Source organism: Lepisma saccharinum, chromosome 18 (genome assembly GCF_977018435.1).
Source record: "Lepisma saccharinum chromosome 18, izLepSacc3.1, whole genome shotgun sequence".
Lineage (NCBI taxonomy): Eukaryota > Metazoa > Arthropoda > Insecta > Zygentoma > Lepismatidae > Lepisma > Lepisma saccharinum.
Window position 1 is genome coordinate 31962846 of NC_139246.1, and position 16710 is coordinate 31979555.

General features: G+C 37.2%; 1 protein-coding gene across 1 annotated transcript in view; it reads left to right on the plus strand.

The window, feature by feature from the left end:
* LOC146002495 (odorant receptor coreceptor-like) overlaps positions 1–16710 on the plus strand; it is a 54100-nt gene that overhangs the window by 21394 nt on the left and 15996 nt on the right. The window contains exons 3-4 of the mRNA XM_083140377.1: positions 12839–12938; positions 13797–13901. Of these exons, the coding sequence (XP_082996503.1) occupies positions 12839–12938; positions 13797–13901 (205 nt within the window). The remainder of the gene's footprint in view (positions 1–12838; positions 12939–13796; positions 13902–16710) is intronic.

Sequence of the window (16710 nt, forward strand, 5' to 3'; positions counted from 1 at the left end):
TGATTTGGTTTATTTTACTTAGCATTTCTTCCACTTTTTGGCTAATTGCAAGATGAGTATGAGTGATGATATGGTGAATGGATGAAGGAATTCTGATAAACAACATCCATGCTCAGGCAGGGATTCCGATTTGGAAACCCTCTCCTACTGTGCTAACCACTCCGCGACGGATGTCGTCACCTGGGATTCAATTTCTCATTGGCAACACGATTCAGTTTCAAATAGTAGATCCAGTACTTATTAGCCTATTTGTGCTAAACTTTTCCCTTTGTATCGTTCAGCATTTTGGAAAATATTATTGTTGAAGCATTCTACGCGTACTCTATGCTGCGCGAACATTTTTGTTGTTCATTGGGATATAACGGTGTCATTGCTTTTCATGATAGTAAGTCGTGGCTTTTGTTCGGCACGTACCCCTGTGCCCTCCTATAATTCCGCCAATGTGCTTGTTCCTCAGTTAGGCAGTGGCGTACTTTTGGATTTTGAAAGGACATATGCTCTCCTGTACGTATCGCTGTCCCGCTGCCTTACTTATGCATCCAGCCCGATCCTTTGCATTATAAACAAACAATTATACTTCCCATAATCAATTTCTTTTGCCCTCCGCAGGTATGGCGTAAAATACCTTGATCTTCAAGGAAACCTGACTCAACAGGCACGGGAGTTAACGAAAAATAAGAGAATTAATGTAAAGTCAGCGATACAAGGAACAACTTTGGATGAGAATAGTGCCGACTCAGCAGGTCAACGTTCAAAGATTCGAATTCCGTTTAAATAGCCCGGGAGAAAGAGCTCAGGCCCGAAGCGTGCGAAGCGTGTCATCGAGTATTGGAAGTCAAGCATTGTACGAGCTCGATTGATTGCTATGCTTTATTTTACTTCGCTTTAGTGCCGCTTTTGGCTAATTTGCGAAGATGAGGATGATTAATGGTGTGATGCAATTGATGAATGGACACTCACAAACGTCCAGGCCAGGATTCGAACCCAGGACCCCTAGCCTTGTAGCGCGATATGATAACCACTCCACCACAGGGTCCGTCTATATGAGCTGGAGCGACCGCTTCAGCGAATAATTGTTAGGAGGAGATAACCGGTTTAATCTACGAAGGTACAAGCGAGAGAGGGAGAGAGGAAGCCATCTCTTCCTGAACCAGCAGGTAACGTCCTTTCCCTTTTCTATATAACCATTACCCCACCGGACCAGTCGATAGAAGCTTGTGTAACCCCTAGTTTCGTGTTCGTTGTAGTTATTTATCAGGAGTGAGCTCCAGTATAGTTTAAGCATACCTCTCTCAATAACATGCCAGCGAGTACTTCAGGCTTGCATAGTTTGAAGAACGATCACTAATATGCTGTAGAGTTTAGACGGTATGTTTTGCGGTGTGATACCTTCTTAAAGTTGCCGACTAAAACATTTGAAAATTTAGTAAAGGTTACCATGCAGTAGTTATTGCTGCTAATAAGTTCAGAAGAGGATGTGAAATCCCAAGGGAACGCGAGTTTAATCTTAAAATATCCCCCTCTACTAAAACTTTTCGGAGGGAGGTTCCTTTGTCGCAAATGTATGATAAACAATACGTTCTGAAATCAATCATATTGTACCCAAAATAATGACTCATGCTAAATTGGAAGAGCCACTTCTATCTTCCCAAAGAGAATTAATCAATGAGATGTACCGCCGTATAGTGACTTTGCATGAGATTTTCTATCTATTTGGCCCAAGGATATACGAAATATTTTAGGCGTCTCTCTCAATTTTCAATCTCACCACCGAATTTCTCGGTTTGAGTCCAGGCCTGGGTAACTTCAATTACTCAACCTTGTCGTCGCGATTAGCCAAAAGTGGAAGAAATTCTGCATGAAGTAACAAAAGTATAAGAAATATATTTACTCTCCTTTTCTTGTTGTGGTTCTTTCTTCCTCTGTTCCTAACTTTTCCTGTCTTTCTTTATTCATTTTTGTCCTTATCTCTTTCTTTCTTTTTCTCTGTTTTCTTGTTATTCTCTCTCTCTCTCTCTCGCCCATTCTTTCTTTCCATATTTATTTTGCTCCTTCTTTTACTAATTCCTTCATCCTCTCTTTCCCAATATCTCTCTCTCTCTCTCTCTCTCTCTCTCTCTCTCTCTCTCTCATCTGTATTCTTCTGCATTTTTCATCTCTTTCTTCCTTTATGCTTATACAGTATTTATCATCCATTTCTCTCTCTTCATTTCAGTAGCTTATCCTATCTCTCTATTCCTCTCTGAGCAAGGGATTTTTCTTCTACTGTAATATTAATAATAATAATAATAATAATTGTCTTTATTAAAAACACGTGTTTCGGTCTCTTGGTCTGATTTTACAACTAACCCTTGTCCATAGGAAATGGCAAAGATAATATTTTTAAAAAATGCATGAAAAATGATAAAACATTAAAAGATATACATGGAATTAATAAAAAGTGACAATAATGTAAACACAAAGAAAGATACAGTAATACTAATAGTGATATTTTATAGTAAGATAATAATAATAATATTAGAGAGAAATAAAACAATATAGATAAATAAAAATAATGAAAATATGAAAAATTATAATGCATATAAACTTACAGAATTAATGAAGAGTGACAATAATATAATCACAAAATTTATCCATGTAGACAATTTGGAGGGGGTCATTAAAGGTGGGCCAAGACTATTCCATGTTGGTCTGGAGCTCACTCTCAAGTACAGATGCACCTATACGTACATTTTCATTATCTATGTCATGCATCAATATAAGTGAAATAAATTAAGGATTCGTTCATTGATTTAATGGAAAGAAATTCAACCATATCATGCTAATATATGTAGTTACAATATTCAAATTCTGTATCTTAGAACAAGCCTGCTTTCTAAATAAGATACGAAGCTTTGTCACCTATTATGAGTATTATGAATTTGTCAGAAACTTTGTCATTGATCAGCAGAGAGAATTATTGTTAACCAGATGTTGTTTGGTCAATGTTTACGCAGGAGTGTTCTATTTTCAGTAAATCTATCAGTAAATAATTCACGAATCGTACAACACACACTTTTAACAATTCCACGAAAATAGCTATGAATTATAGACGAATACTAGAGACAAGACGCTGACCTCCAGATGAGATTATATCCTTCCATCGAAATTAATTAAATGTGATAATTACTAACGTGGTCGAAGGACATTGCAGACTGTAATTAATACCCTTTGAGCATTTTTGATTGGCCTGTCTGAACGCTAGGTGCATTCTGAAATATTAATCCCACTTTTTGTCATCGTGAGGTCGAGCATTACTTATCAATACCGACATGGTGATTAACAGTGGGTCATGTCACTGTCACGTGACAAATGTCTTCTGTTACGTCATATCCCGTAAAGACACTTAACCCACTTTATGTTTCCTGGAATTCGTTATCGATTACCCTGTGCTGGAAAATATACTGTAATTGATCAGGGCAGCAAATAACGTGTGTACATATTATGACTAACTAACTAACTCTCTAGCTTTCTTAAATCCTAAGGTTCATGGCTGCAGCAACACAGGCTTCCCATCCTGTATACTATTTTAAATTCTTACCGATTTCCTATAGGTCCATCTCAACATTATCCCTCCATCCTCGTCTTGGTCTTCCTACTGGTCGCTTACCATCAGGTTTACCAACAAGAATCCTGTAAACTCTTCCCTCCTCTTCCATTCGTGCCACATGGCCTGCCCACCTAAGTCTTCTTGATTTAATCATTCTAATAATATTTTGACATGAATACAAATTATGTACTTCTAAATTATGTAACCTTCTCCACTCACCTGTCTCTTCATCCCTTTTAGGCCCAAATATTTTCCTAAGCATCTTATTTTCCAAAACTCTCAATTTCTGTTCCTCTCTCAATATAAGGGACCAAGTTTCGCATCCATATATTATGACTATGCAATGTTTTAGTCTTAAGGATTAAGTATCATTTTTAACGGGGGAATCAGTTCTTTAGTTTGATTTGCTTAGCTACATTTATGTTCCGTTCATTTAATTTAAAGAACAAGAGATGTTTCCAGATAAAAATCAGAAGTTGCATTCAAATGGTTGTAATTTATTCATAATCTTTATATTTCTTTATTACATCTTATTTATCATGGAGAAGCCAAAGATTTGTAGCCTTTTCTACCACGTAACCATGTTTACATCAAAATTTTAGCATATGAAAATTAGAACCCAACATACACGTACACACATATTACATATATACACATACACACTCTATATAGGGTAGTCAGGTTCAAGCACATTTTAATGCCTATAAAGAAAGGTTAAGGTAAAGTTCCCCGTGAACATAGCACCGTGCCATGAAAGCACCTTTAGTGGATGTCGGGGTAGAGCCGAGTTCGTTAATGTGTGACCTCTCACTTTACACCCCCTCCACACACACACATATTCACAAAAAAGCACTAGGAGAATTCCTCTTTCTGCTTACTACATTCCTGTTCGGTGGCTACTTAAGGGGAAGCTCTATTAGTGCAATACACCACTGGAACTCTGTGTATACCATCTAGTTTTGAGTGTTGTGTTGTTGACTGAGAATTTAAATCCAAAAAGTGTGGAACTACGTCTACAAAAAATCAAGCAGGCTGACTTACACCAATTCAATGCCCCGAAACATGATGTGGCCGAGGAGAAAACCATCTAGGCTATTCTACCAAGATGGCCGCCATCTTGAATTCAACTTTATTTCCATAAATTAAAACTTTGTTTTCCGGCATATCAAAAAGGTTAGAATGTGACGAGAAACACGGTGACGCTTTCAGTTTTATCGTAAATTTACGATGCGTTCAATAACTCTACGCCACTGGTAATGAAAACATTACAAATTATATATGTGTTTGAGCTATATGGCATTACAATAACTATTTTTCTCGGCACGCCTACAACACTCCACTAAACAGCTCTCGTTATGGCATTTTTCTAATGCATTTGCTGGACGACGCCGGGGAGGTGTGGTGTACAGGACTCTGCCTGCCTGGAAGGAAAGCTTGGATCTCTACAGTACCGGCAAATGCTCCCTTGTACGCTGGCGTACGGAGCAAACTGATTGGTTCTAGGGCTCACGTGACCGTTCCTGCTTTCTGATGCAGACGACAAATCTACCCGATTCTTTGCGCTCCGTGCTTGTGCTGTGTGATACTACAATACGCAATGTGACTCATATAACTTTACAAAACTCAAATATATAACTTTTTTGTCTAATTTATCGCACGAACAGAGATTTCCATTAAACCTAAGAAAAGAAAACACAGTTTTCGTCAGAGTTTTCATTCCTCGTGGTATGAAAGATTAGAAACATTATTTATGCATGGGCGAAGTTCAGCCTGTGGCTGCTCTACCACTTAACCCGCAAAACTAATGTAACATTAAGAAAGTTAAATTGTTCGTTAATATGTAAATCCAGTTGTAGCGTCGTCGCTTTGTAATCAAAGGGTCAGGGGTTCGATACCCGGTGGAGGCACATAGTGGTTCGCATTCCACTTTAAACTGTAGGTCTAGTCCCTATTGGGCTTACTGTGCACAAAGTAGACTTAAAACACCAACATAAACCAAACTGAAACTCACATATGCACATCCTTTATATTTTGTCAATGGAAATGTTTAGTGTTCGATGCAAAACTCCTCTCTGGACGGAATTATATTTAAATGTTTATCAAGTTTTTCATGTCGCAACGTGATGTATGCCGGACAGTAGTCTGAGTAGTCTAATCGGCACTGTTATGTCTGTAGAGTGTACGATAGGTGGATCAACCGCAGACCTATGTGGCGGAGTGGTTGGCATGGGTATTCTTTGTGAGTGCACCTTTAACTTCATCAATATCATCACCTATAATGAGGGTTCGGAAGTTGAAGACCTATAAATTGCCAAAAAAAACTAAAAATGTGAAAAAAAGGACCTTAAAAAGGAAAAAAGGACGTATAAATGTTATCCAAATTAATTAATAACTTCAGTTTTAATTACATATTTAATGAATATGCGCGGCACTTCCTTATCTGACTTGAGATCTTTTCAGGCGCGTGCTGTCTGGTGGTATACACCGTGCTGAAAGCTTCAAAACAAGAGAAAGTTGCCACTTACAGCGCGACCTTCCAGACAAGTTACGGTTAAAGGACCTTGTACCGTACCTGCTTCAGTTGTCCAAAAATGTTTTTCTCTTGTTTCAGGGATGGTTCAAATACATTTATTTATTTTATTTATTTACTACAGAAAGGATTTTTAAGAGGTGATGAACTGATGATGATTCGAATTGAGAATGGGCAGTAACAACGTAGTCGAAAGAAGGGGAAGTTACAAAAAAAGCCGTTAAGACCCAAAAAAGGCTAAAACAAGGACCAATAAGCCAAAAAACGCCGAAAAATACAAAAAAACAATGTCCTGGCCTACTATGTTCCAAAATGAACATATATTAAGTTGGGCCTCGTCTTCGGACACTAGGGAGAAAAAGGATTTTTCCTCAACTTCCGAGCACTGCTTATAATATTGATCTTCACGATTAGCCGAAAGTGGCAGAAAAGAGAAATGCGTCTACTGTTGTTTTAGAAGCGCTTATGATTCTGGTAGGTTTTTTGATGACTTGCGTCATACCGAAAGGCAAAGACTCCGAATGGCTTAAGATGTTCTGACTTGAACAACCTAATTAAAGAAAACACAAGTCTTCCAAACCTTTGTTGCATAGTGAGACATCTAATTTGCTAGGTTTTAAATATACATGGATTATGATTTATCGAAAGCCGGCAGACTTTAGGCAACAAAACACAATGAAATTGTACTTTCAAATAGACAATACCTATATCGACTAATCCCATGAGCAAACTATTAGGCAAAAAAGGCGTAAACTTCCCACCCGAAATACTTATGCTACGCCACTGATTATAACGAAATTTGTCACTTGATGTCTACCACAATCCCATAGAAGGCAAACATGATGACACCCAGAGGAAGTTAGTTGCTTGTTTAGCTCGTGATGACGAAACGACGGTAAGATGTGAATTCAACCATTGAAACAAATTGCAAATCTATGCTCTAGTGTTGCAATATGCAGATAGGGAAAAATGTTAGAAACTGAACACACGAATGCGCATTTCCTGATGTACGATGATTTCTCCTTTATAAACAATAAACCCATACAGTTTATGGCTTGAGATAAAATTAATATGCTGACGGGTAGCTACTTAGGACGAAACGTGCAATAAAAATTATTGCCCGATTTTTAAAACAAGCAATAAGATTTTCTTTATGTTTCAATATGTTACAAAATAAACACAAAATGTAATGCAAGTAATACACCATACAATGTAATTTGATGATGTTTAGTAAATCACTCTATGAGTGTCTTGAGCAGCGGTCTATGGCTTTGTAACTTCAAGGGCCAGTCCAACCGTTAGACGGTGCTAGTGGTCACCGCACCTACTTGCCATAGGCTACGGTAAACATCCTTACCCAGAGGTTGTTCTTGTTCCGGTGTTTAATATCTGCATATTGCAACACTGTTGTTCGGTCATCACCACATTCATGCAATACATTCACTTTACCGCTAACACGTCATTGCAGACAAAAACGTGAAGCGTAAGCTTGCTTACGGGCCGAGGCTGATGACACCCACCAATCAAATGTCTCGACACATGATTTGGATGAGGTGTAAAACCGTCTACACTAATTGGAGTAAATCCCATTTCAGAAAATTTAAAATATAAAAATGGTCCTCAAGAATCTCAAAATGTTCTTGAATTTAACGAGAAACACAATTGTGTGTTAAGTTTTATCCTTATGTTGACCATTCTCATGTAACTGGTTGTTTTCTAACAGTTCACCGGCTTCTCATCGTTCGCTGTTTCATTTAGAACTTTTGGCTAATCGCTAAGATGAAGATGAGTGATGATATGAAATTGATGATGAGACACTCACAAAGAACACCCAAGTTCAGGCCGGGATTCGAACCCGGGACCCCTAGCGCCTTGGCGATGTGTTATAACCATTCCGCCATTGAGGTCCGCACCTAAGACAACAACAGCACATTCGAATTAGAACTTCAACAGGTAGAAAAATATTGATTACACCAAACAAAACGCTACAGTTATTTTAGGAACACATGAAGAGGTGAAACAAAATACTACCAGGTACAAAAAGTACCCGGAATTTGTAAATAAAACACAAAATAAGTGGTTAATCATATGCCAATGCTTAACCCAGTCTTCAAAACACTTTTCAAACGCAGAAGACAGTATCACCCTGAGTCTCTTCTGTGAATTTCCTTTAATGGATTCAATTGATTTAAAATGCCTTCCCCGAAGTGGTAACTTGAGTCACAGAAAGAGAACAAAATCACACGGAGCCATATGTGGAGAATATGGGGCTTGGGCTACGACATGTGTTGAGTTTTCGGCCAAAAACTCGCGATCAAGAGTCGACGTGTGCGACGACGCATTATCGTGGTGCAATATCCAAGAATTGAGTTTCCGGCAAACATTTTCACGCAGACGTCTCATAACGGTCACATAAAACTTTTTATTCGCAGCTTGTTCCGCTGGAAGGAATTCTGAGTGCACAACACCACGATAATCAAAGAAAACAATGGGCATGACCTTAATTGTTGAGCGACTATGGCGGGGTTTTCTGTGTTCTGGTTCATTTTCGAAGCGCCATTCCGACGATTGTTGACCTGTTTGCATGTCATACTCATACACCTACGTCTCATCACCAGTTATGATGCGTTTCATGAAGGTTGAGTCACTAGATGCTCGCCAGATCATGTCTTCAGCAACATCCCTGAGATGTGCTTTTTGTAGGAAATTCAGCTCCTTCGGAACAAGTCGTGCCGCGACGCGTTTCATGCCGAACACATCAGTCAAAATGTTGTAAACGGACATGTGTGATATGACAAGCTCACGAGCCACTTCTCTCACACTCACACGCCGCTTTTCAAGCATCACTGTCTTGATTTTTCCGACTTTTTAGACAATCGTCGATGTGGAAGGTTGACCAGAACGGGGCAAATCAGCAACAACTTCTCTGCCTTCTTTGAAAGCCATGTAGCATGCTTACGGTTGTTTTCGAGACACGAATCACCAAAGTCCTTTCATAACATTTTCAACGATTCAGCACACGACAGTCCGTTGGCAACACAAAATGTCAAACAAATTCTTCGCACGATATTTGTCTCCATTCTGCAAATCGCAGGACACTCGTCAACACAACTAACGCAAACAGCTGCTGTGCAAAAACTGATAGATAGATTACTCTACCCCTCTGCTTGGTCATTCAGTACAGTGCTGCCATCCTACGGACACAATGAATTCTCGATACGTACAATGTGGGACTTCCACCAGCCAAATTCCGGGTACTTTTTTTTACTGATGGTATGTAAACTAGTAGGTACAAGCAGCAATAGTGTTAAAGATTCAGAAACCTATAAATTCCAATGGATTCTATTGGTTTCCGCTATAGAAAATGAATCTTTATTCTCACACATTTTAAATTCGGTCCAAGTTGCGTATTGTTTCAATTCAATACGGAACTTGGACGTTACTTAAACAGATCCGGAAAAAAAGTTTCCTGGACCGAATTTAAATGGACCCGAAAAAAAAGGTTCCTGGACCGAATTGAAATCTTCAAAAATATAAAGGTTCTCTACGGTCCAGAACCCATTTAGACTTGCTGATTTTCTCTCCAGGACGGGTTTTGAATGTCTTTAAAATTCCTGGACATTTAACAACCCTGCAAGCATCCTTTTCTTAATAGGAAACCAGAGTAAAGAACGAAGATGAATGGGAAGATAAGATGTAAGCAGGAAAAAGATTGAACTTGCCGTGGCATTGTTATGTAGAGATGAAATCTTGGCGGATTTGTTTGTAGCCTGGAGCCATGTGTGTACGTTCGTACAGACTCTATTGTTTGTTACCTGAAGCTTAAGTACACACAGGAGTTATACTGTGTAGAAATTTCAGCACAAATTGCAGGTTCGGCCAGGACTCGAGCATACCGTGCTATTTCTATAGGTATCAATTTTTTTCATGAAGAAAAAAGCACTACACGGTAGTATCCACCATCATTTTTCTCTATGTTTTTCATACATGTTAGTTTGACTCAATTCTCAATTTTCACATATTAGGACAAACAAAAACGTCTCCATTTCATCCTCAACTGCGATTCGAACCTGGGACCCTTGGCGTCGTAGCGCTCCGTCACTAATGTCGACTATCAAATAACCAACAGATCGATCCTGGTTCAGCATGATTTTTCGCTTTCGCTATTTTACATTTGTGGAATTCTATCACGGTATGCCTAGGGCACGGATTCGAGCCTTGGTCGAGAATACATTTTTCGATGAAGTTACTACATTTTGTTTGCTTGCTTGCATAATGATAATAATAATAATGAGAAGACTCCTCCCCTTGCACCCTTTGTTACATGGAAGAAGTTTAGGTATTACTATAGAACATCTTGCAATCAACTAATCTATTTCTGAACTTCGAGTGGCCATTCCATGATCTATCATTTTTAATTAGGCTCCTTCATAAAATAGTTGATTGAAAGAATCAACACATAATTTATATTGCTGTTTTAAGCAGTTACATGTTTGCACAACTTAATAACAAAAATACTTATATGCTTTTCTCATCTAGTAGTGTCTTTTTTTTTCTAATTACCTATACAGGGTGGCGCGCGGGAGTGGGAGATTTTTATACTGCCGTAATGCACAGTAATAATATATAGAGGACGTTATTTTCAAACCGTGAGTTATGTTTTTTTTTTTTTTTGCAAATGGCATACATGTAACTTTTCATGTCCTGAATTATGTAACACTTATATACACACACACATATATATATATATATATATATAATTATATTTTATTACTTGCAACGTCCCTCTAGTGCACTTCTAAAATATTATTTATACCACGGCTACAGACATCTTAATCTCAGGGGATAGGTTCTTTATTCGAGGATTCCAAATAAGAAAGCGTTTTATAGCCAAGAGGATATAGTTAAATGCGGATCTATATTCTGGAAACTATACAAAATACAGAGAAAATATATAGCGAAGCTTGTATATATATATATATATATATATATATATATGCTGATTCCAAATTTACGTCGGTTATATTCTTCTTGAATAATTTAAAAGAAATCTTCTTCTTCTTTCTTCTCGTAATTTCTGGGAAAAGGCTTCTTCTTTCTTCGTATTTTTGATCTGGGAAAAGGCTTCTTCTTCTCTTCTTCTTTCTATTTTTGGAAAAGACTTCTTCTTCTTTTCTTCTTTTTAATTTTGGAGAAGGCTTATTCTTCTTTTCTTTCTTCTATTGGTTCAAATCCGGGAACTTTTCTAACGATGGAAGCGGCCCCGGCGCCCACCCAGCGTCGAATAACATGGGTACCTGGGGGAAACCCTGGGGGGTAAAGGCGGTCAGGGGCGTGATGCTGATCACATCACCCCCACTCACGACCGGATCAAGAAAGTGTGGGGGGTTACCCCCACACCCCCTATACGCCTTCATGGCGTGGTGCTATGCACGGGGAACACTTCACCTTTTTTTTTACTTTTTTCTTCTATTTTTGGAAAAGACTTCTTCTTCTTTCTATTTTTGGAAAAGACTTTTTCATCTTTTCTCCTTTCTATTTTTGGAAAAGACTTCTTCTTCTTTTCTTCTTTCAATTTTTGGAAAATACTTCTTCTTCTTTTTCTTCTCTTTGATTTGGGAAAAGGCTTCTTCTTCTTTTCTTTCGGGAAAAGGTTTCTCCTTCTTTTCCTTCTTCTAATTTATTTCTTCCCTTTTAAATCGTAATCTTATTTATTACATATATGCGCTCGCTTTCCCCGTTTCTTTGGCAAACGATACAAGCTATACTTATAGAAAGAGTAGGGTCGACTAAACTGACAATAGTGCCACCTCCTATGTAACGACCAAAAGTAGAATAGCCCAGGATCGCTAACAGCAAGCGCTGCCTATGGCCAAGTGCTTCGGGGCGTCTAATTGAACACAGCGCCACCGAGGGACGGACAAATACAAAAGATGACGATATTCTCCTCGTCAGAAAATCAAAAGGAGAGAGATACAATTTCTGAATTCATTTGCTTACTTATTAACTTTCCTAATTGTTTCATATTCAAGCATATTCTTATTTGTCTTAATTTGCTATTTACAACATTTTATTTACTCCATCTGTAATCTTTATATTCTTCCTTTATGTATTTTTCATTTACTATAATATATATAATCGCTCTTCTTCGCGCCTAGTTTCTACAATGAACTCTGCTCTTCTTTATATGGCGTGCTGCCATCTATCGTCGCTCTCGGGAAACATTTCTTTCTTGCATTTCTCATTGTGTCGTCAGAACTGGTTACGTGACATAGTGTACTCTGCATTACGGCATTATCAAAATCTCCCACTCCCAGGCGCCACCCTGTACTCTGTATATGCAATATTCGCCGGAAAAAAGCTGCTCCTTATACTAATAGAAAATATAAAATAAAAAATACAATTATGAAAACGAGGAAAAAATAATTAACAATGAAAATAAACTGAGTCATTGTGTATGACAATTAAATATATTCATCGTGGTGATTTTAGATTAAGATTCTGGCGCAACCGCCATGTGGTAATAGAAAGTCATGATAGTAATCTGCCTTTCAGCTGAAACTAATTATACATAAAAATAATAGATAAGTAAAAATAATTCCTGTAGTTAAATATTCTGAAAATAATTATTTCAAATTGAAGTCTAACTTATGCCTACTGTTATCTTTTAATTCTGTGTAACTTGAATTTTATTTTATTTCGTTGTTCTTTTGTTTCAGATTCATAGAGTCAGTTGAGAACACATATGGCTTTGCTCTTCTCCTACACATGTTAACTAGTACAATCACCCTCACCCTCTTGGCCTACGAGGCCACAAAGGTAGGTTGTTGCCTATTAGTAGCCAATACGAATACCACTCTTGACATGATCACAACTACTAACTTTTAAAACTCAATTCAGGGTTACATTTTCTGGTAACATATCTATTTTTCCATGGTAACGTTGACGAGTTGTATCTTTGCTGATGATCTTGGATACTATGTGCAGACAGAGAGAGAGAGAGACTTTGCCGTAGTTGCCAGTACTCGCCGTTTGAGTGGTTGACAGTTCTACAAAGTAAAAGCAGAATGGTGCGCAGTGCCTCCCACACACTATTGCTACTGCGCAGCTGGTCTTAGTCAGAGTTCACCTGCAAAGATACAGCTCGTCAACTATAGTAGATATGCATATTTAGAGATGTTTTGCAGTAGTAGTTAACGTAGCACGTTTGAAAGCATTTCCGTCTGGTAGATTATAATTTAATAATAGGATAATAATTAAACACGTTGGAAAATTGTTCGATAGAAAGTCAACGAGGCGATCTGCGTTGTTGTGCACATAAATAAAACATGAAGTGTCCTACAGTACACATTGTTGTAACATTCACCAATATTCTACATTTTTGAAGAAATATGTGCATATTGTATTCATTTAGGAAAACATATTTATGTTTAAAATACATTTATTAACTTAGTATTTTGTTAAGTTTAATTCATCTGTATAGTATACATTTTGATTCTGAATAATGGGAACAAAGTTGATTAGGTTTCCTTTTTCTTGATTATTCAACCCTCCATATGGATTATGAGATTTCCCATGCTTTCTACAAAATATTATATTTTCTAAATTAATAATTTATGTTGAACGCATTCGCATTTAGACCGTGTACCAACATTTTCTGTTCTTGTCTATTTTCAGATTTCTGCATTTGATGTGTACGCTATGAATGTTATTGGGTATCTGCTGTACAATTTACTCCAAGTGTTTATGTTCTGCATATTTGGAAACAATCTGATTGAAGAGGTAAGGTGGTTGAGTAGATAGAATCACAGATGGCACTTGTTTGAAATTCATCTTAAAATAAGCTTGTATATTCGTACCCATTGTAATTTATTTTTAAACAACAACTAAGAAGCATTTTCAACAATCACATATTAATCAGTGAGATTTATGTTTGATTTCTAAATGGGGAGACATTTCAAACGTTCGAAAATCAGAAAAACTGTATTAACATTTCAGATTTGATTTGTAACGTGTAAGGTGAAAACTACATTTTTTAAGAATGCATCTATAAAATTGATGGATGGAACATTCGTTCTATTAATGTTTGCGATACTATTCCTACTTTCGTTGATGCATTTGTGTTAAAAACATTCGTTTTATTTTCTGACATTTGACACAATGTTATGGTAGTTGATTGATAGACAAACAGATATTTCATTAGTATGATGTAAAATCACGTTAAGTTAAAGACAAGTTAATAACAAGATTTATCGTTATATCTGCAGCAATTACTAAGTAATCAATGTAAGCCGACTCCATCAATATGCTTTTCGAAAACACAATTTGACGGGTGTTTCACAGTAGCAGTAATGTATGAACATGATAAATTACAGGTTCCAATACATACTAACTTAAATGATGTATGTCACAGTAGAATTATAACATACTCTTTGAGTCCACTAAATTATATATTTGTACTACAAAATGTACTAAATTATCGATGGATATCAATTGCGTTGAATTGTTTACTAAAATATACCAAAGGACAGATTCAATCTTGATCTGTAACTGAAGAAATTTCGTACGTCTAAAAATTAATCGACTTTTGAATTTTGATGCACTATCGTAGGCAGCAGGACGAGAGTTATTCGTTGCCCTTTCCTACGGCGTATACAGAGTTGCAAATTGGGTAAATTATATAGTATTGAACTATTAATTACTAAATTTATTCAATATAGTATTTGTAGTTTTGGTAAATTGCGACATACCGATAGTCGAGACAGAGTTTGGAGATGACATGTTATATTACTTCCTTTCTTTGGAATACAGAATAATTTGCAGGTCACCATAGTTTTTTGTAATTACTTTCATTTCGTGCTAGTTACAATAAATGTCATATTCTTTACTTTAATCCTTAACGATACATCAAATTTTTCTTTCTTGGTTTTCAAACGCATACAAATGTAAACAGAATCTTGAGTATGTCAATTGAATGTAACACCAGGCAATATTATACAACAATATATTGCAAATCATGTTTCATGCGCCATCTAGACGTGGATACAGAAATGCAATTGCAATATCTATATCAATAATTGAAGACCAAAATTGGTAAACTTTTCTAAGTGCCACAAGAATTCAAACACCGCTTTAGACGTTAAACCGTGAAATGTGCCATGCTTGATCATGTGGTAAACGTGAAAAGTGGCTGGTAGCCCTCTAAGTAGTTCAAAGGGCGTGTAAAAAGGCATTAGTGTGAACGTTCGTACGGGCTGATGTGCGGAACGATGCGATTTCCCAACACTTTCGTTTTTGGCACTTACAACGTTTACCACTTTTAGTACCCAATTCTTGAAGCTTTCCTGGCGATGAATATTGAAGAGGCGGGCAATCAGCAAGGTGCATTCCGGATAGGCGTCCGAGCTTTCGGGAGCTAACGTCACACTCATCTTCAGTGATTGAAGTGACTATCCCTGAGACGAGATTGACGTTAGCTCTCGAAAGCTCGAAAGCCTATACGGAAATCACCTGGATTATTGCCCGAGAAAACCTCTTCAATATCTATATCAGTTTAATATTATTAACAATTGAGGAATAATACGATCACCGTTTAGTTGACTATTATTGTTTTTCGTGAACGGAAGGCCTATCACAATTACGTACGTTGCTACAGCTGACCCAGCGGTAATGTGCATGCATCGCTTGAAATTGAAGCTACGTGAAGGATGGAACGACAATGTTGTAATATGCAGATATTAAACACCAGAGCAAGAACAATCTCTAGGTACCATAGCCTTGGAAAAGTAGATGCGGTAGCCACTAGCACTGTCAAAGGGTTGGATGGTACCTTGAAGTTACAAAGCCATAGACCGAACTCAAGAAACTCATAGAGTGATTTACGATACTTCATGAAATTATACAACGTAAGGACAAGGGCGCACGCAGGATTTTTCTCAAGGGGGGCAGCGTCATACACGTTTTATTTTCATTTTTTCTATTATAACATTTCTATTATCTTTGTTACTACTACTAGAACTAACGTTTCTTTAAACAATTACATACATTTCCATATTCGGTATATATATATATATATATACACACACACACACAGATAATCAATGTAAAATAAACTGTAAGCTTAAATGTAACCCTACTAAAAACAATATTAATATTAATAATAACACTTGCTGTAAATTACGGTCTGTAACTCATACAAAACAATATCGCTATAATTTCCCCATTCGAATTATATTAACTTTTTCCAGAAATTTCCTGGGGGGCAAGTGCCCCAACTGGCTCCTCCCTGAGGACGCCCTTGTGTAGGATGTATTATTTGTATTACATTTTGTATTTACATTGTAATATATTGAACGAGAAAACAAACATATCTTTTTGCTCGTTTTAAACGTCTGCCAATAGTTTTTATTGCACTTTGTGTATAATACGTGCTACATATTCATTTTATTTCAAGCCATAAATGGTACATGAGTTCATTGCTTATAAAAGAGAAAGCATCGTACATCAGGTAATGCCATTCGTGTGTTATGTTTCTGACACTCTTCCTGTGTGAATATTGCAAAACTAGCTCATACATTTGCAATTCGTTTCA